Genomic DNA, 21239 nt, shown 5'->3' with positions numbered 1-21239 from the left:
GCCTGGGGCGCTTGCCCTCGCCTGGGGCGTTCACCGGGGAATTTTACAGTATTTATGGGGGTGCGGGACAGATGAGGCCAGAGATCTATCGGAACTTCATTGTTGTTGCTGGGTTCTGCAGATTGGGTTCTGGGAGGCGCAGTCTGCCTTTGCAGCAGCGGAGCCACGTTTTCAGAAGATAACTCGGTCCACTTCCGGAATTGTTTCTTCTGATAGTTTTGTTTATTCTGTTTTTAAGCGTGTTGTTAGTTTAGTGTCACTGAATCTCGTGGTTTAGTCTTTGGCATACGAAGTCAGTTTCGTTGGCTTTGGGTGAACTTTTGAGGCTTTAGGAAATAATGCTTGTTTTTTAAACCTCCCGACATGAGAAAACACACGTTAGCTATGGTTTTTAAACATTTACTTTTGCGTGGGGAGCCTTAAAACTCTTCAGCTCAAGGGGCAGTACGGAAAGGTAATGTTTTGGTGAAAGTCTCTGTTAAAACGAGTCTGTCTTGAAACTTTTAACTTTTGCAAACTTGGCGTTTTGCAGGACTCCATTGATAAACAGAATGTAACCTTGTTCAAGGTCCATACCCCAGAGTCTTTCTTGCTTGGTCGTACTGTATGAGGGCAGCTTCCTTAGCAGTCCCTGTCTGCGTATCCTAGCCCCATTCTGTGTTAAAGCCCCATTGAAGCCAGGAGCTTTAATAAAAATCCTCCCCACGTGTTTCTTTCCCTTTGAATCCTTCGGTGTGCTTTCTGATAACAAGTTGCATTTTGGAGGCTAGAAAGTAACTCTGGAGGGAAAGAGGAAGCCAGTCTGGCCACTGTGTAACTCTGGGATCTTACTCTGTGGTGTTCTTGCGGCTGCTCTAGAATACAGCACACCGTAGGGTGGCCTGACCTGACAGCTTCTACCAGTTAGAAGAGGAGCAGGTAATGAGTTCGTTCTTCTTAACTGTAGTTGATAATTTGTTCATTTATAAGGAACGCTAAAGTCTTTAAACAGTGACCGCTGTCACTTCCCTGAGGCTTTTTTTATACACTAGTAATGCTTCCCGTTCTGCTGTGGTGTGTGTTTATTTTTTGTAGGGCCAAGGGGGAGGAGAACAGCTGGGGTAAGTGGTTCACTGGTTCTTTTGTCAGGATAATGAGAGGATCAGAAAAGTTTGGAGCTGTCCTGCTTAGTAGAAATTTGTAGAATTTCCAGATCTGCCTATCAGATTGTTCTGTTCCTCCCCAGAAAGTAACAGTTATATTCATTCCAGCGTGGTGCTATGAAAATTGATAAGATTTACTTTTAAAGTGCTCAAGAAAAGTATTAAACACTAATTTTTAAAAGTAAATGTATTCAGTAGACGTTTGTGCTCAGTCTCCACACACCAGCTGTAAGAAGTAAATGTGTGCTACATATTTGCGTGTAGTGACAAACATTTGAGCAAAATTCTCACATGAAAGCATAACTCTGCGACACTGACCTAGTCACAGCCACTTAAAAGAAATTCATAATGGTGGCCTACAAGTAAATGAGTGAATTTATGAACCTTTTTTTCCTCTGAGCTTTGAGAAATGTACTTTACAGATCTGTGTGTATATACATCGTTAAGGTAAGGAAGGTGGGTAGACATAACAAGGGAAGGAAAGCACCAAGCAGGGAAGAGGAGGCTGAACTGGCGTTTAGAAAGCCCCACGGGCGCTGAGGAAAGACCTGGGGGCACAGGTGCAAACTGGGAAGGACGCAGTGGGTCGCTGACGTCCTCGGGCCAAGTTCTTTTTTGTGGTAACTGGGCACATTGGAAGCGGCAGGTGGACACATGAGGAGTAATGATTACATAAATAGTTCACTGTTTCCTCAGCAGATAGGCGGGCACCTGCCTGCCGCGGGCTGACCGAAGGAAACCCCGCACACTGGTGAGCTACAGACACTGATGGCGAGGGGGCGCGGTGAGAACCGGACCAGTCTGATTCCGTGCCCGGCGTGGGCGTGGAACTTGGGCTCGTCTTAGGCCTCCCTGCCGCCAGGCGTGCTTCTGTTTGATCCATGTTCACATTGCCAAACTTATTTTCCTTTAGAACGGAAATGAAAACCTTGTATTACATCCTTGTTCAGAACAAAAGCAGTTTGAAATCCCAGTTTTTTTTGAGAAAAAAATCCAAAACTTTGTGGCTGGTATTTAAGACCCTTCATCATCTGGTGGTACCCTCCTTGTGTGTAGTGCCGGTTCCCCTTTCTTCTGTCCATAGTCCCAGCAGTCCCAACCCTGTGCTTCCCTTGGAGCTGCTCCCTCTTTTCCACTCATGCACAGGTTGAGGGTATTTCCCAGCACGCACACCTTTGCATGTGGCGTTTAATCCGCAGTTACTGTGAACTCCTGCTGAATTCTTTGCAGATCCCACTAGGTATTGGCCCCCTTTACCTTCTGGGAAATACGCTGATTTAATTCAGCATACCCCTCCTGATGTTCTTATGTGTATATGCTGCCATTGCATTGGGGTCTTTGGCTTCAAAGACAAGTAAGGCCGACTCTCTGCTAAGACTTATTTTTCCCTTTTTGCTCTCATAGCAAGTTGTTCACATCTAACTTTAAAGTTTTAAATATTTAATTTTACTCTTTCCATTTGTTTATGTTTTTCCTAGTTATGTTAAAATTCTTGGAAAGCATATGTCAAAATTTATTGCATAAGGCCAGGGATGTAGCTCAGGCATGGGGAGAGTGCTTCCCTAGCATGTGTCTGTCCATTCATTTTGAGTGAAATTTACTTGTCATGCTAAATATTTTGATTGTGTGGAAAAAATGTGTATATGTGCGTAATCAGGGAATATAATTTGCTGGTGGAGAATAAAAGGTTTGGGGCAGGAGGATATAAGTAGTCCTATAAAAATGTATTTTTACATTTTTAAATGTCCTATTATACTGAAATATAATAGAGTACAATAAGTAATCACAGGTATAATTGGCTACTAATTTTAATCATATTACTTTTTTATTACATCTCTTTCAGTTGGCTTTCTCTCATTCCTGCAAGCTGGGTTTTGTGTTCTTCTATATTTTTATACTGTCCTTATCCTCAGTTATCAACTGCCTTGTATCATAATTATCTCTATTCCTCTGTCTTCTCAGGTGATAGTAAACTTTCTGAAAGCAAAGATTGTATGTTCTCAGAACAAAAATCACTGAGTAGTATTTGCTTATGAAATCTTGGCTTGCTTAAGAGAATATTTTCAGTATCTCTTGTGAAATTTTAAGTAAATATGCATTTGCCTTTGTTTTACTTAGGATATTTTGCTAGCACCTCCCCCACCATTAACTCTGGTCCTCTGGTCCTCTGTCTTCAAATGTTTAGTAAATGGCTCCCAATCCTCATTTCCTCTACCATAGCGTTTACAGTGGAGACCTAAAGTAACTTTGATTCTTGACTTTCTGTGAAAACCTTTAGCTGTTCCTTCACCTAGGCAACACAGGCCATTTCTCAGTCCCTCACCCTGGAACACAGGGCTTAGTATCGTGGCACTACCTGTAATTATTCAGTGTGATGCTGAAGGATATAATTCCAGCGCTAGCAGTTCAGCTTCCTTCTCCTTCCAAAGCTCTAATGGGGAATTCTCGCATGGTTTGCCTTTTTAAAACATACCTTTTTTCTAAGCCTAAATTCTGTTGTCTGTCTTGTTTTCTTAAACCTCCACTGAGCTGAAGCGGACCTCAGTGGTAGTGTTTGCCTAGCATGAGCAAGCCCTGGGGCTGGATCCCCAGCACTACCCAGAAGGTCTTAAGGTCTTTATCACCAATGGAGTAGTTGCCTTCAAGTTCAAGAAAGAAGTACATGGATAGAAAAATTGCATCTACACCAATTTTTTATAAGAATGTGTGTATTAGAGTATGAGGGGAGAGAGTCTTATAAATAAAGCTGGTGGAAATAGTAGATGGTTAATAAGCTAATAAATCCCCTTCGGTTTTTTTCCTTTGGTCCAACATAGATACCGAGGTTTCTAATGAGAAGAATCTGTGTCTGACTTATTAGTAACCTCTTGTTACTGATTTTAAGTCACCAAAGTTGTTTGCTCTTTGAACAAGAAGATGAAGCTAGGTCATTGTGTACCTTTCACGTAGAATATATTTTAAAATAAATTAAATGAATTTAATTTTAAATTAAATTTATTTTAAAATAAATTACATGAATACATGGCCCAGCTAGTTTTAATTAGGGGGTAGCACTAACTTCCTGTTTCCATTTTTTTTTAATTTGGTAGATTTTCTTATACTTTTCTTTGCCACTTTTTTTAATTAGTTGAGGTAATACTTAGCCTATCTTTTAAAAAATCAGCATGTGATTCATTTTAACCATAATTTTATCACAGCTTGGTATGACTTTCAGCTTTTTTAAATTATAATTTTGAGCCTTCATGTTTTTCAGAGTTCTTATTAAAAGTATAAACTGCTAGACGAAATAAATGGCTAACTGAAGAATTACCATTCATAAAATGAACAGCTGTACCAGAGGCCTTCATGGCCGCCTCAAGCTATCAGGCCCTCAGCTGTTCTGTGGCGACATGACAGGAGTAAGATTTGAGGTCCAGCAGCCACAACACCTTGCTTGGCCTTGTAGAGGAAAAAGTGTGCTTTGTTGCTCTACCTAGTGAGTTCCTCTCTCGCTTCTTGGGCCTGTCTTACGTACTTCAGAGAAAGACTGCAGTTACGGGGGAGGGCTGTGTGCTGCTGAGGAGCACGCACAAGAGTGAGCGCTGAAAAGGCTGCGAGTTCTCCAGGCGGTACAGGGTCTGAAGGCTTTCTGCTCTTGTAACACACTTGGCATCTGTTACATTCCTGTTTCTTGGGAGTAATCCTCCTTTTTCTGATAGTGTCTATGCCTAAATCCTGCTTGCCAGCTTTGTACACGTAGCTTGAATGTAGCAAATTCTCTTTGCAAAGCTAGCCCAGAAAAAGCCCAGAAATTATTTTTCCCATGCAGAGACTATGAAAATACCATACTGCTGTTCCCATAGCAGACCTATGATGGCTTAAATAAAAATCTATGGCTGGCAAGAAACCGTACCTTACCAAAATTAGAGCTGATGCTAAATAATTAACGTTGGCTCATTCCATAATTTTAAAATGTTTGAGTGCCTAGAAAGCACTGTTACGTGTTGGATGTATATTGGTGAATAGTTGTGCCTTTATAGAGCTTATATTCTAAAAGGAGAAACTGATGAAAATCACCGAACTGTAATTATAAATGGAATTATGTTCTGTGACAGAAGCAAGGTACAGTGTAAAAGAATAATCAAGTTTCAGATGGTGACCACTTGAAAGAAGTCACTGGGGAGGGCTTGCTGAAGGGGGAGGTGCTTCACTAGAAAACGGAAATAGAAGGTTGAGTCCTGGGGAACAGCTGAAGGGGTAGAGAGTTCCAGGCAGAAGCACCCTGTGCAGAAAGTCAAGAGGCAGGAAACAGTTCAGCGTGTCCCAGGAATCGGAAGGAGATGAGCATGTTTAGAGTCATAAGTGCTTAGGAATGGCAGGGCACAGGCTTTGTAGGGTCTTTTATATTTTGATTACTCTTTGAGTTTACTGAAGAACTTGAAGAAGTCTCATCAAAAACAGCTTATTTTAATAGTACATTTGTGAGGGGCCAACAGTGTACCCTGGAACACTTCCAGGGAGGTGATCTGCATTATGAAGATGAGAGATGCCAGTGGCTTAAAAGACTGAAACAGTGATAGTGAAAATCCGAGAAGATGGATTTGAACTTTCTTTTAGAGGAAGAATCAGCAGGATTTCTGGATAGCTCTGCTGCAGGATATAACTAGAGTCAGAGCAGAACCTCAGTGTCCGGCTTGAGTGTCTGGCTGTGTGGCAGTGATTCTAGACACAGCAAATCCCAGAAAATAACTCACTGGGGCACATAATTCAGTTTGAACTCGAGACCTGTTCTATTTGAAGGGCTAGTGTGGCATTCAGTAATGAAATACACTAAACACCTGTCTCCTAAAGTTTTGTACTTACCCAGCCCAGAGCTCACCTTTTTCAGATCTTTTCTCCAGTGCTACTTTCTCATTAAGGCCTTCCTTGACCAGCTAAGTGAAAATTGAAAGCTTATGTCACCTATATCCTTTCCATGCTTAATTTTCTTTACTGTGATGGGTGAAATCAGAGATTGTTGTATATTGATCACTACTGTGTCCTTGACACCTAAAATAGGGTATAATTGTTTGTTAAATTAATATAGGAAACCACTTGAAGGATTTATTTCCATGACTAAATTTTTTGTTAGTATTTGTTAGGCTTTTGGGTTGAAACAGCCTAGTTTCCTTGTTAAATTTTGTGGGAAATTTTATACATTACACATACACACATATGGGTATGTATTGCTTTCTTTAAGGATAAAACATAATATCTACAATTTATGTTTTGTCTCAATTTTCAGGTTACAACTGACGGAAAACCAAAAATCATTGATATCATTGATACAACAGGAAGTGGCGATGTGAATACTGCTACAGAAGTAGAGCCAAAAGATGGTGAAATTGTTGGTCTTTCAGGAAGAGTGCTTAAGGTTGGGAGTTTTTATCTCATTTCTTTCTTTCTTTCTGGTGCTGATGTTTTAGCTTACATTTGGCAGCAGGGTTGTAGTTACTGCTGTATAACAAATATCCCAGACCCTCGTGGTTTAAACAACAAATAGTTATTACATCACAGTTTCTGTGAATCAGAAGTCTGAGTGTGATGTAGATGCTTCTAGCTCTGGATCCTCATTAAGTTGCAAATTGCTGACCATCACACCAAGCTCACTCAAAGGGTTACAGGTAGGACCTGGTTCTTTGCCATAGGGCCCTCTCCATAGTGCTGTTTACACTGCCTTATTGGAGGGAGTATGTCCAAGATGAAAGCCTTTTTGATCTTTTTACAAAATAATCTTAAAAGAAACAATGTATTATGTATAAAATAATCTGAGAGGAAGCAACAAGCCATCACTTCACAATATTCTGTTCATTATATTCATTGGAAGTGAGTTGATAAATCTAGCACCCATGTAAGGGGTCAAGATTTCATAAAACCATAAATATCAGAAGATGTGGATCATTCAGATGATCTTAGAAGAAGCCATTGTTTTATTGTTTAGTAAAGTACTTGGAATTGAGATTTTTTTTTCAGTAAGATTGGCAAATTCTGTTTTAAGTTTTGGGTAGAAAGTTGGAGAAAGTGACCACATACAGTTTTAACTTTATCCTTTCCTGTCCCATCATAATTTTCTCACTGAACTTAACCATGAAGAAATATTTAGGTCATAATGATTATTGACTTAAGTGACTGGCTTTGTTTTATTCTTTGGTAGAAAGGTTTGGATAAGCTAAACATAAAAAATAATTACAAAAGGACTGGAGGTGTAGCTCAATGTTAGAACGTTTGCCTAGCATGTGTTAGGCCTTGGGCTCAGGCCCAGTCTCTAGCACTACATATGATAATTGTTTTAGTTACTTTCTCTCCTTCCTGAGAAAAACATCCAAAGATAAAGGGGGAGAAGGTTATTTAGCTCACAATTTGTAAAGGTTTCAGTCTATAATCAGCTCGCTCCACGGCAGGTGGCATGGCAGACAGGCGTCACAGAGGAGAAACAGTCCATGGCAGGCAGAAAGTAGCAAAGAAACAAGGGACGACGACCACAGCTCCCTCTGTCTCTTATATATCTTATCCAGGCTAGTTAGGGTGGGTAGCATTCACATCCTTAATCCTAGTGACCTTGATCCTAGCATTGTACCATTAATTTCAGTGTCACACCCTGTAGATTTAGCCATCTCTTAAAAAGCCATACCTATGACCACATTAGGCTTTGGGGGGACATGTAGACGCAAGCCATAACAAGAATAATAACAAAAGCAGCATAGAACAGTTCATGACATACTAGCTAAGGAGTATAGAGTATGGCAACAATTTGACTGTGATTTGATATTCTGTCTTTTAAGCTCATAAGCAGAATTAGTTTGGAGAGAATTAAGTCACTCTGAGAAACCAGAGAACATTCCTAGTAAGTCTTGCAGATTTAGAACCATACAAATTCTTATGTATTCTTAGCCACTTATTTTTAGATAGCTTTGTAACACATACTTTAAATAAACCACACGCACTGATGTCACTAGTGCTCAAAGGTAGAATGTAAGTCCTTATTTAATAAGATCAAAACATTGATAAGATTACACTTACATCTTTCCTCTATTTGATAACCGATTTCTTTAGCTCTTGTTATTAGGTGTTTTCAGCCCATCAATGTAATGCAGTTTTAAATTTGAATTCTTTTCAGTATTTTTGCATAATTTTAAGACATGTATTTTTATAAGGCTTCCAACAAGAAAAGTTAAGTCCCCTGTTTGATCTGTCCCCTGCTGATTTCCGCTTAACAAGGCTTGATCTTTGGTACATTACATTTTCTTCAAAGTTTTAAGTAGCATACAAATACTTTTTATTTGCTAATTTTGTTCCACTTTTAGACATTCTAAGATTAAGATTTAGTTCTCAGGTCTTTTATTTGCAAAAAATTTTCTTACATTGTCTTTTGAATAATTTTATGATTTTGCACCTGAAAAGCTACCTGGGTTTTTTTCCTTGCTGAGAGAGTTCAAATATTTTCTCAACACTATCATTTAATTTTTGTATGAATTTTACTAAATTTTGCCTATTTTTAAAATTTTCTTGGGGCTGGGGATTTAGCTCAGTGGCACAAGTGCCTGCCTGGCAAATACAAAGTCCTGAGTTTGATTCCCAGTACAAAAAAAAAAATTTTTTTTTTTTTTTTGTGGGGGAGGTTTCCAGTATGGGGAACTGAACTCACAACCTTGCACTTGCCAGGCAGGCGCTGTGCCACTGAGCTAAATCCCCAGGCCACCCCCCCAAAAATTTTTTTTCTTAAAAATGAATTTTATTGGTACATTTTTGACAATGTAATGATTGTATCCATCATAGCAAATTTGTACCTGTACATGATATATCTTGATTCTCTTTTTTTTCCCCATTCCCTTCCTTTGCGTTCAATCCATCTCCCTTTACAAGACGTTTTCTGTTGTTTTCCTTCCTTTCTTTTTTCATAATTTTGCCTGTTTTCAATTGCAAAAGCCCCTTCATTCAGGGCATTTTTTTTGTGTCATGTGTGTAAAGTTTTATCTCTGAGAATTTGGGGGGGCTCTTTTTGAAACAGGGTTTCACTGTGTAGTTCAGACTGGCCTCAAACTCACAGCAGTCCTCCTACCTCAGCCTCCCCAGTGCTGAGATTACAGGCATCCACCACACCCAGTAAGAATATTGATTATCTTACATTTTTTTTTCTTTTTCATTGTTTCTAGCTTCTTCTTTCTCCTCTCTTTATTTTCTTTGCTCTTCTTTCTATTCTCCTTTCTTAGCTTTCTCTTCTGCTTCCCTTTCGCCATCCTCCTTCCTTTTCTGTTTTTCTTCTCTCTGTCTACCTCTCCTTGCTTTTCTCCCTTTGTCTGCTCCTTCTTCCTTTTCACTTTCCTTAAACCTTGTATTTTACTTCAGACGTTTTCCTTAGGAGACCATCATCTCAGACTCTCAGTTACTTAGCCAGGCACCAAAAATGGTACAATACTTGAAATTCTCCTCGCTGTCCGTTGGTGTAGCATTTTTTGGTGGTGGGTTTTGCTGTAAGGTAATGATATTATTTCAGAGGACCCCAAAATATCACACATCATATGTATGTGTGTGTATATCATATGTAACTCATATACATATATCTATATCTATGTATGTGAGGCTTCTGTCTAGAAGTGGAATTGCTGAGTGCTGAGTCACGGAGATACAAGGTCACTAGGTCATGCCAATTTTACCCTTCTAACACTTGGCATTTGTACACTCTAATTTTTAAAATGTGCTGGAATCTAGATGTATCACATTGTGCTTTTAATTTGCATTTCCCTGATTGCTAGTGGTACTGGGTACCTTTTCGTATGTTCAGCCTTTTCTGTTTGTGCCTTGTGAAGACTAAACTTTATTTGCCTTTTTTTTTTCTTTTTAATGCTTCTGAATTGTTAGTTGTTTTCCAGTTTACCAGCCTTCTTTATATATTGTTTACCTGCCCTTTCACTATATGTGCTGCAGGTGTCTTCTTCCATTTTGTGCTTATATTTTCACTTTCCACGTGATGTATCGTGATGAACAGTTCTTATGTCTAGTTGAATACTTTTTACTTCAAAATGTCTCTGAACTTCCTGACCCCATGATCATAAAGACGGTCTCCTCGATGTCTAGAAAGTTTCAGTTATGCTCAGTCTGAGATAGTCGTCTTGGTTCTTTTTTCCTATAAAAAGGCTCAGTCAACATCCTGACACCATGTATTCATATCCCATAATCTGCCCTCTGATTTTCAGTGTCTTCTTTGTACGGTGTAACTTTCAAATTGTAGTCATGTTCTAAAGTTTCATTTCCTGTTCTCTTTGTCTCTTTGGTTTTGGGGTGATTTTCTCCATCGTTTATTCTAATTTTAGTAGCATTTTAAAAAAGATCTTACTATAATTAATTTTTTTCAATCCTCAATATTTAGCCTGAAATTTAAAAAGAGAATCTAAAGGGTCAATGTGGGCATAGTGAGTGACACGGCAGATTTAGCACAGTATGTAGATGCAGCAGCAGCCAGAGAAAACGGTGTGCGTATGCCAGGGTGCTGGCCAGGCCCAAAGCATTTGAGCCAAAAAAAACTTGACAAGGATTTACTGCATGGCGCGGTGGCACTGGTGATGACACTTCGCCTATTAAGAAAGATCCTCCACTAGGCACCACCTTTTTAAAAGAATCAGGGGAATGAGATGTAATTATTAATTAAGAAAATTATGTATGTCACGTGCAAATCAGTCTTACTGCATTGTGGTAACTATGTAATTTGAACCATTTTAAAGATGTCAGTTTAAAATGGTCACAATGCAATCTTTGGTTCTTAAAGAGGCCAAAGAATAATTTCAGTTATGTGGGATACTCCAGTACGTAAAATAACATATTCCATAATTGCCTCAAAGTTTGCTTTATTCTAACTTGGCAAAGGTTAGGTAGCATAACCATGATTATAACATATTCACTGACTTTTTTGGTGTGATTAGTCTACAACTATTTTGCCTTCAATTTAAGGAAAATACATGGTTGCAATTTGAGATAGATTGTGGACGCTGCAGACTTTCTCTCATAATTAAATATATATAAGAATTATGTCATTGTATCACTTGCATTGTGATATATATGCCACTAGACCAGGGTTACATATGTGTAGTGAGACACTAGTGATGCCTGCTAGTGACTCGTTAATTTGTTGTTATTGCAGCATTTTCTTACTGTTTTTGTTATGTTCCAGGCTTGGTGTAAGAACGTTAAAGAATCTTTTTTTTCTAAAGGGGGTTGATAAGTGTGTTGGTTTGGGGCTTATTTTGCAAGGGGAACAATACAATACAGGACACATACTTTATGTGATTATTTATAATAGTCACCCAAAGAACAGTATACAAAAGAGTGCAGGGAATCTGTCCACACACTAAGACCAAGGAATCCAGCTGAGGGCCTGGATCCCACAACAATGTCCTATATGAGTTGAGCTGAATACCCAGAGCTCATAACAATGCCTCCCATGAATCCAACTGGAGGCCCAGAACCCACGACAACGTCTCGTGCAGACCTGTTTCACGAATCTGCTGGGAAGGCCCAAAGGTCAGTGGTGGAATCTGCAAGTCTGTGCCAGCAGGATGAAGGATCTATGCTAGCAGGCTGAGGGATCTGCACTGGAGCCAGGAAGTGATGCTCAGAAGAACCAGAGCTCCCCCAAAAGGTACCACGGCTATCCTTGACAACAGTGAGGTCCTGAACTCCTCCGATGATGAGGATGGCTGAGTTCCCATCAGGGAAGCCAACGCAGCAAGCTTTTCCAGGAGGCCGGCAGTGCACCATCTTCCCCTCCGGAACCAGGCAGCTATGCTCAAAGTGAGGACCAGAGCTCCCCAAAGTGAACTGAAGCCATTCTCAGTGCCAGTGAGGTCCCGAGCTCCTCGGCAGATGAAAACAGCTAAGTTCCTCAGGAAAGCCAGCTCCCCACAGCCTCTCTCAGCTCCCAGCAGCCTCTCTCAGCTCCCAACAGCCTCCTCTTCTTCTCCAGGTCTGCCTCTTATACTGAAGGCTACAGTCAGGTGGGCCTCCCACACCCCGCACCACTCACTCAGTTCAGCTGGGGGTTATACGTTGACCACCAGTTATCAATCCACTACAATAAGTTTTGAATAAAAAGTGTTGGTTTATACTTTAGTGTATTTGCAGATTTCTCATTCTGTAGACATCTAGTTGATTCAGAAATAAGCATGATATATAGGCCTTTAATGATTGTTTTTATATATTTAAAACAAATTGTGAGAAAATTTCACGTGAAAGTTTCCTCCCAGGGAAATAATTGGGTGAGGGACGCATAAATGAGTTGGATTAAAAATCCTGCACAAGCGAGGGTCGGTGAGTCAGCCAGCTCTGAGTGGTAGCTCAGCCCTGTAATTCTTACACATTGAAAAGCTGTTTCTCATAATTAGGGTCCTGTGGTTACAAGGAATATGAATAATGTACATTTTGATATTTCAGGTTAGCTGATGCGGTGCATTATTTGTAAAAGCCGTACAGTAGGGAATCTTTTCTTCCTTGTCCAGAAGAAATAAGCCTGTGGTTCCTGCTCCCCCAGGCTGAGGTAGTGGCAAGAGTTTAGATTCATAGCCACATTTGTCTGACTTCACATTCCATACCTTTGCATTGAATATTTTTCAGTCTTCTTGATTGAATTAGGTTTTAGATTTTAGCCTTTCTGTTATGTGAGGGCAAGAGCTTTATGTATTATTTTAAAATGCTATGAGATAGTCAAAGCATATACAATCAATTTTATATATGCTTAACATGGTTTTATAGCCTTTCATAGGACTAAAAGAGCTATGTGTCTATACTTTATCCCTGTGCTGTTGTAGAGAAGAGTGGTATTATTTTTCTTAACAAGAAATCTAAGAATGTAGAAGGCTCTGTAAATTGCTTTCCTCCCCGCTATTTGATGCACTGTAACAGTGATGAAGAAAGACATCTGGTGTCATTGATGTTCAAAAACTAGTAAAAATCTTTGTGTTTAATGAAGTAGTGCATTTTGAAAATGCTTGTTGAAACATTATATAAATGAAAGGAATTCTAGTTGAAACATCTTATTTCTGGAGGTGAAAAAAAGCGATAGAGATATTAGGTGACTACCTAGAATATTAAGAGTATTTCTCTTAATATATTAGCTTGCTTATCCCAGGAGTGATATTAGAGTAAATGTAAAATACTTTTTCCCTCAGTGGTGTATCATTAACATTGGATAGCACTTAATGAGTGAACAATTTACCTTTTTTCTATAGATTCCTGGAAGCTGGACAAATCCTTCAGGCAGATACCATATTGGCATAAAAAATGGCTATGACTTTTATCCAAAAGCTCTCAAAGAAAGGATACAGGTAATATACAACCCACTACTGACGACTTATGTATCTTCCTCAGATTTTGTTCCTACCAAAGGAAAAAAATTTCATAAACTCTTAACTATTATTTGGGAGGGAGAGCTGGGTAGCTTTTGAAAAATGACTACTTAAAGATTCTGTTCAGTGATTATCCACTTAAAGTGTGATTTTTTAATCTTGGATGCATGGATAGGATAAAAGAACCTGAATACACTGAAATTACTTCAAATTTTTGTGTGTTTGTGTTTTTCTGGGAGACGCTGGAGAGATTTCATTGGCTTTTTGAGGACATTTTTACTTGAAAAAGTTAGACAGTTGATTCAAAGTTCAGACCTCTTCAGTTATTTCTGTTCCTGTAGTTTCCATAATTTACCCTATTTTTCTTACTGTTTGCCAGCCTTTTTGCTTCCAGTTAGTCACTCAGTACTCAGGAAAGGTCAGTCACACCAGCAGTCTGAAGTACATGCATGAGAAACACAAGTCTGCCAGAGGAGTTGCAGGATGCTGAAGGCCCACTTCACAGCAGGGCAGTGTGTTGGACTTCCTGTGAAGATGACAATGTTTGAAGAGCTCAGTTCCTGCTCTATTAGGGGAGCCACTTACCATAGTAACTGCTGAGACTCAAAATATGACCCTACTAGCTGATACAAGTCCAGAATTTCAACTGTAAAACAGGATTAATCCTTAGAAATGGTCCTGATGAATAATACTTGTAGCCAGTATTGTCACATCACAGTATTGTTACAGGCCTCGCCGGATTTATGAACTAGAAGTTACTCTCATGCTTTGATTGAACTTTGATTGAATATTATTTTATTTTAAAATTTTAGGCTAAAATTCACAGATACTGTGGTACTTTATGTTAAAGTTAATCATTTTGATGAAGTACAAATTAACATGCAAATACAGAATGGTTAAAGTAGACCTTTCCTGTAGTTTCCCTAAGTGAATTATTTTTTCTAGAAAGATACTTTTAACCAGGAGATTTCTGTTGGGAGACACTGTAGGTTAAAGATACTGGAGACAAAGATTAAGACCAGTTTCAGTAATATAGTACCCAGTCCAGTGAAAGAGGCTGAAAAAAAAGCAAACAAAAGGAAAACTAGAGAGGAAAGAAATTGGGAAGCCTGCACTCCATCAGAATATGGCCAGAGTCTTCCTCTAGCCCTCAGCTTGCACTTGCCCTGTGGCATTTCCTTATTTCATATGGGCCAGAGATACAGTAATTTCTTACTTTAAATGACTGGGAATTCAGTCAGTTTTCTGATATGGACTGTAAATCGTTGGAGAAGGAGATTTTAATTGGAGGATAGGATTATAAAATCATATTTTAGTGTGTCTTGGCAAATTTGTTCTCTTAAAACCTATTTGTATGGTCTTGAGTTCATTTACCTATAAAAGTCTCAAGTTTATCATTTTTTATGGCTGAGTAGTGCACCACTGTATAAAAATACCACATATTTTTTATCCCTTCCTCAGTTCATAGATGTTTGGGTTGTTTCCAAGATTTAGCTATGACCAAGTTGTGCTGCTATAAACATGGATGCGCATATATCACTGTGGCATGATGTTTTCATTTCTTCTGGGAAAATACCCAGAAGGGGAATAGCTGGGTTGAATGGGACCTCTAATCCTAGTTTTCTGAGGAATCGCCACACTGATTTCCATAGTGGTTGCACAGTCCACACTCCCACCAACAATGGAGAAGTTTCCTTTTTCCCCACAGCCCCACCAACATTAGTTATTGGTTGATTTTTTGATGATAGCTGTTCTTTCTGGGGTGAGATGGAATCTCAGTGCTGTTTTAATTTGCATCTCTAATGACCAATGATGTTGAACATTTTTCATGTATTTATTTGCCGTTTGTATTTCTTCATTTGAGAAGTGTGTATTTGCCTCAGATGCCCCTTTTCAGTTTGGGTCTTTGAATTTGGAGGGCCTAACGTTTTTCAATTCTTTATATGTTCTAGGTAGAAGTCCTTTGTCTGACGAACAACTGGGTATAATTTTTTCCCACTCTGTGGATTGTCTTTTCACTCTGTTGGTGATTTCTTTTGTTGTGCAAAAGCTTTTTAATGAAGTCCCATTTGTTGGTTCTTTGTAGTATTTCCCTTGCCATATTCGTAAGTGAAATAAATCAGACCCACATGTGTAAGCATTCATATTGTCTCAGTAGTGTGAGAAATTGAATGAATAAGTAAGATCGAAGATGTACAATAGATACTGTAAATTGGGAAGAAACTGTTCAAAAGAAACTGTGATGGGGAAAAGAGGAAAGGAAGCCAGGGCAAAAGACAAAAAATATATTTATGTACAAAATAGTTAAGATAGCTGTACAGCTAGTTTTCTTAGTTCATTGAAAAGAAAGGTTTTTGCTAATATTATTCGGACAAGATGTCATGCCTATAGCTTGTACTCTGAATAACTACTACAAAGATAACAATACATGCTGAATTAATTATTATAACTCTCCTACTAACCTGTTTTGAAACTCCATTTTATCGTTATTTTGATTTTTTTCTCTTTAAAAAAAAAACCTAGTTGTAATGAATTGTCATCTTTAATAATTGATTCATTACTTTATTAACTTCCTTAGAAATGATTTTTTAAACCTCATGTATGAAAACCTTACAGCATCCGATAACTGCTGAAAAGGTCCATATATAAATAACCATTCAAGGTTTACCAGACTATTTGTCAGCTTGATTGTAAAGTTGTTTTGTTGTTTTTGCAGAAAGAACGAAAGGAAAAAATCTGGGATCCTGCTCACAGAGTGGCCCTTGCAGAAGCCTGCAGGAAACAGGAAGAATTTGATGTTGCCAACAACGGCTCATCCCAAGTTGGTGCTAGTTGCTTTCATTTAGACTTTGGCCCCTCAGCAGTGCTGCTTAGCCGTCTGAGGGAAGGAGTAGCTTGAGCTTTCACAGGTTTTCTTTGTTTTCCGTCATCTTCTCAGTATAGTAATTTCTTCCAGTTTTCCCCTATAGTCTATGCTGAAGGAGACTTGCACATGTATTTCCCCACGTTTCAGAATGTCCCACTTAGCATATAATACGTGTAGTGAAAGTGCGTGAGTGTAGTAGTGAATTCTCTCACACAAGCCACTGGAGTCTATCTCGCTGATCCCTGCTCCCTTCCTCCTCCACACAGGCAGGCATGTCTAACATAATAAATGATTTTTTTCTGCTTTGAATTTTGTAAAATGAAATAGCACAACATAAAAACATTGTACAAGATACCTTTTATGCAGGTTTTCTTTTGCTTATCATGTGATATTCATCTATGGTATGGGGTGCTGACATTCGTTTTCATTGCTCTGTGATAGTCTCTTCTGGGTATACTGTCATTTATCTGTTTTGCAGTTTGCTGCAAAACAGATTTATACTAGTATAAATCTGTTTTCTAATAACTTGCTTTATTTTGCAGATTGCTGCAAAACAGATTTATACTAATATAAATCTGTTTTCTAATAACTTGCTTTATTTTGCCTTTTGACTATTGAGAACAATGTAATTTTAAATGTTCTTGGGTATGGCTTTTTGATGGATTAAAAGGGGTTGTATCAGTCTGTATCCCTCAAGAGGTACTTCACAGTGTCCATTCTTCTATATCCTTGCCCATTAAAGTTTTAAAATCAACTTATTAAATGACGTTAATGTCTGTTACAAAATGTGTGCTAGTTGCACTCACTTCGGGCAGCACAGTGTGTAAAGTAGCAGTGGAGAAGCCCTCGTGCTGCTGCTCCCGACAGTGATCACAGCTTGGTGCTTATCCTTCCAAATTGCTCTCTTAACACATACGTGTACCTTTTCTTTAAAAAAAAAATGGACTCATTTGTGATTTTCAGCCCTCACCTCTATTAGAATCACATGAAGAGCTTTTAAAACTGCCAGTGTTTGTGTCCTACAGAGGAAGGAAAGTCAGATCCTGTGAGGGAGGCAGGCGTTTTAAAGCTCCCACAGAGCTTCATTTAAAGTGGAGCTAAGCCGGGCATGGTGACTATGCCTATAATCCCAGCACTTGGGAGGCTGAGGCAGGAGGGTGGTTCCAAGTTCAAGGTCAGCCTGGGCTGCAAAGGCGATGATCACAGCTTGAGCTCAAGGCCAGCCTGAACTACATAGTGAGACCCTGTCTCAAAAAGACAAAAAAAATAAAAATAAAGTACAGCTAGATTGGGGACCCACTGACCTATGTATATCTATTTTAATAACTGTATAATTTTGTATTAAATCAACATTTATACTTTAACTTTTCATCATTAGGCACATTAAATGTAAAAATTCAGATACTACATACATACAGCTAACTTTGTGAAAGAGGGATCTAGATGTCATTATCCATTTTTTTACACTCTGTATGCCAAAAATAACTATAATTGTTTCTTTTAAGGAGGAGCGAATGTTGGATATTTTGCATAAATAAAAATTAAACAACTGGGCATGGTGGCGTACGCATGTAATCCCAGCACTTGGGAGGCTGAGGCAGGAGGAGCATTGCAAGTTTGAAAACAGCTTGGGCTACAAAGTGAGCTGAAGGCCAGCCTGAACTGCATATAGAGACCCTGTCTCAAAAAGACCAAAAAAAAAAAAAAATTAAACAGAATTTTTGAAACATGAAAATCAAAATTGTATTTACTAGGAATATTTGGGTGAATGTAGAATAAATAACCTTAGGTCAAAACATAAATGTGCCACTTTTATATATCAAAATGGATAGCTAGCAGTGATTTCGCATGGTTCAGTCTACTGTCTTCTGTGATCGTTTTCCTACGAGGCCTCAAGACACTTCCTTTCTCAGTGAACGTTCAGCGTAGTCCTTGTCTTCAAACGCAGACGCATGCTCTTCGTTTCCCAGATGCTGGGACGCTGGGCTGGTTGTTTCCACGTCACCGAGGGAGCTTCAAAATATCATTAGAATTTTCAGCTTCATCTCCCAGCGCACTGATTTAATAAGTAGGCTGGGACATGGAATCTGTCTTGGAGTAATGTTTGGCAACCACTGGCCAAAATAATTGTTTCCTCTTCTACCAGTTTCTGATGGCCTCAGTGGGTTTTTTGAGGACTGGCAACTTGCTCAAGATTGTGCAGCTAGTTCATGGCAGGACTGCAGGGGATTGGATCCACACTGCATGGGTTTAGGACAGTCTTACCCACACTATTTATACAAAGCAAATTGAATTGACTTGGAACAGTATAAATGCTCTTGATCAGAGGTGGAGCTTCATAAATAATCAGCTAGTATGTATTCTCAGCATTCTTTGTTTACCCTTCTGTCATGAAAACATAGGTGATACGTAAGGGGCCTGTGATTGAGCATTGCTGTGCTCCAGTAAAACTTTATTGACACAACCATGTCACAGGGTGGATTTGACACACGCACTGTGATTTGTCAACCCCTGCTGGATCGTCATACAGTAATTATGTAGTGAGTTGAGGTGTTTTTTGTTTATTTATAGTTTTCTTAAACTATAATTGCCTCAATTTAATTTAATGTACTTGCCTCAATTTCAGTATTTATATGCTTTTATATCTCCCAGCTTATACTTTATTTTAAACTATAATTTCCTAATTGTTTGGATTCATATCTATTTTGGTATTATAAGTTTGAGGCATGTTTTGCAGGGGGTCACACATAATAATGCCAATTGTCATCTAGTTTCTACACATGTATTTTAAAGTACTCTACCCATGACTACAGAGCTGAAATAAAATTCAGCTTGCTTTATTAAATCTGTATATTTAACATAGAAAAATTTTTAAAGAGATAAGGTGATTCATGGTTTTTATTATTTATTTGGATTCTTAAGAAATATACCATATGTGAGATAGAGAAGATCCTGATACAGAAATGTTAAATGTTGAAGCATTTTTAAAATTTATTTTAGAATTCCTTTTCTAAGTGAGTTATACAGGTTACACATATATGACCAACATATCCTGGCCACATGTTATCACCAGCATGTATGCAAGGACTTCTAAAGCAGATGGAGTGAGAGATTGATGAAAAGAAAAATTTTTTAATACTCAATTTATTAATCAATATCTGCTTATTGACCTGAAATACAAGTTGCATAGTGATTTTCTTTACATTCTTTAATTGTGTAATATTTTACGATAGGTTAACAGTGTATCTTTGCATAAAATAATACAGCGTTCATAAGTACAAAATGTACTAATAAAAATCTGTTTTCTAATTTATTAGGCGAATAAACTAATCAAGGAGGAGCTTCAGAGTCAAGTGGAATTGCTAAATTCTTTTGAGAAAAAATACAGTGACCCTGGCCCCGTGTATGACTGCATAGTATGGCATGATGGTGAAGCCTGGAGGTACAGTTTATGCGCTTTGTAGATCTTCATTTCATGTTTTACCGACTGTAAAATACGTTAAACCTGCAGAGCTATACGAAGTTCTTCTGTATCCCTCAGTGAAACTCGGAGACCCAAGTCTGCCTTTGCTAGTTTTGGACAAGCCTTTCAACTGCTTAGCCTTTCAGGTGTTTTTTACAGTAAGCCTTACCTTTCTTTATTTTAAAGAGACTTTGAAATAGCTATTGGTTATTTCATTAACCAGTGATCACTGGTATAGGTGAAAACATTTGAAATTCAAGGTGGACAGTTGGAAAGTAACTGCAAGAAAACACTACACAGCATTTACTGTAAGTTTTTTAAGGCCAAAGGAGGAGAGTTGGGTGAAGATATTTTAAATATAGCCAGAGTCACCAAGTTCACTTAGGCAGTACATAGAGTGATGAAGTTGGGATCCTAGCTCTGTAGCCTTGAACGCACTGTTTAAACCTCTGTAGGCTTGTTTCCTAGTTTAGGATGATGCAAGTACATACATGTGCTTTGTGAACATTACATTCAGCATTTCTAGACATAATAAGTTCTCAGGAAATGTGAGCCATTCTGTTTCTGGAGCTAACAACTGCAGCTAACAATGTGATTTACAGCGTGTGGGAAACAAAGAGCACACACTACCGATGTGTTTCTTGGAGTAGGCTCGTGTTTCTGGAATTACTATCTTTATGAAAACAGAAATACGTTCTTAACATATTTAGCTATGTAGGGTTCTTTAAATAAACTAGGATCTCTTCCTTGAGACCTGAAAGCTCGCAGGAGTCATTGCGAGGTCTGCGCGCTGCTCATTTGTAAAGGTCTCAGGAGAGGTGGCACACACAGCCTGTGCCGTAGCTGCTGACTCACTGTCCTTCACAGTGGGTCGTTCACAAAGGTGCGCTTCCCTTCCACCTGTACGCGGACCCGTTCATGCCTGATGTTGATTATATCAAGTCTTCAATTTAATGAAAAATCTCTGCTCCATTTGGGACTGAAGTGTTAATAAAATACATATATGTGTGTGTTCCAATCCAGATGATATAAAATACTGATGCATTTTTTTGTGTATTTTGCCTGTGTGTAACTATACACAGATGTTGAAATTTTTTCCCAGAACGTTTCTTGAGAAAGTTGTAATATCACAATCTTTATAATAATGAAAAGTTGTTCAAGTGTATATTTTATAAATCTTAACACATTCACTGCGTGGTGTAACACTATAGTTATCCCCTTGGTAAGCCCCCACCGGTGCCTTTAGGTGCCCCCATTGATAAACCTCAGGTGAGTTTCAGTGTGGGAGAGGAGGCATGGTGAACTGTGAGGAAAGTGCTAAACATAAGACTCAGTGTTCTACAAAAAGACCTGAAGTATCAGCAGCAGTTGGACAGTGGGGCCACAGATGTTCCATTTACAGTGTTTCCTACAGA

The 21239-nt window shown here is 38.7% G+C and overlaps 1 protein-coding gene across 1 annotated transcript in view; it reads left to right on the top strand.

The window, feature by feature from the left end:
• Window positions 1–6405: 6405 nt before the first annotated feature.
• The window catches only part of Tpp2 (tripeptidyl peptidase II), a gene marked incomplete at its 5' end in the record, with an annotated part of 62496 nt that continues 47662 nt past the window's right edge, over window positions 6406–21239 (top strand). Inside the window, 4 exon segments of the mRNA XM_013515923.1 lie at window positions 6406–6534; window positions 13379–13474; window positions 16212–16316; window positions 19679–19803. Coding sequence (XP_013371377.1) covers window positions 6406–6534; window positions 13379–13474; window positions 16212–16316; window positions 19679–19803 — 455 coding nt within the window.

Source organism: Chinchilla lanigera, unplaced genomic scaffold (assembly GCF_000276665.1).
Source record: "Chinchilla lanigera isolate Chin_1 unplaced genomic scaffold, ChiLan1.0 scaffold00003, whole genome shotgun sequence".
In the NCBI taxonomy this organism is placed as follows: Eukaryota; Metazoa; Chordata; class Mammalia; order Rodentia; family Chinchillidae; genus Chinchilla; species Chinchilla lanigera.
The sequence above is the reverse complement of the archived record's forward strand: the minus strand, read 5'-3'. Positions and strand labels throughout refer to the sequence as shown.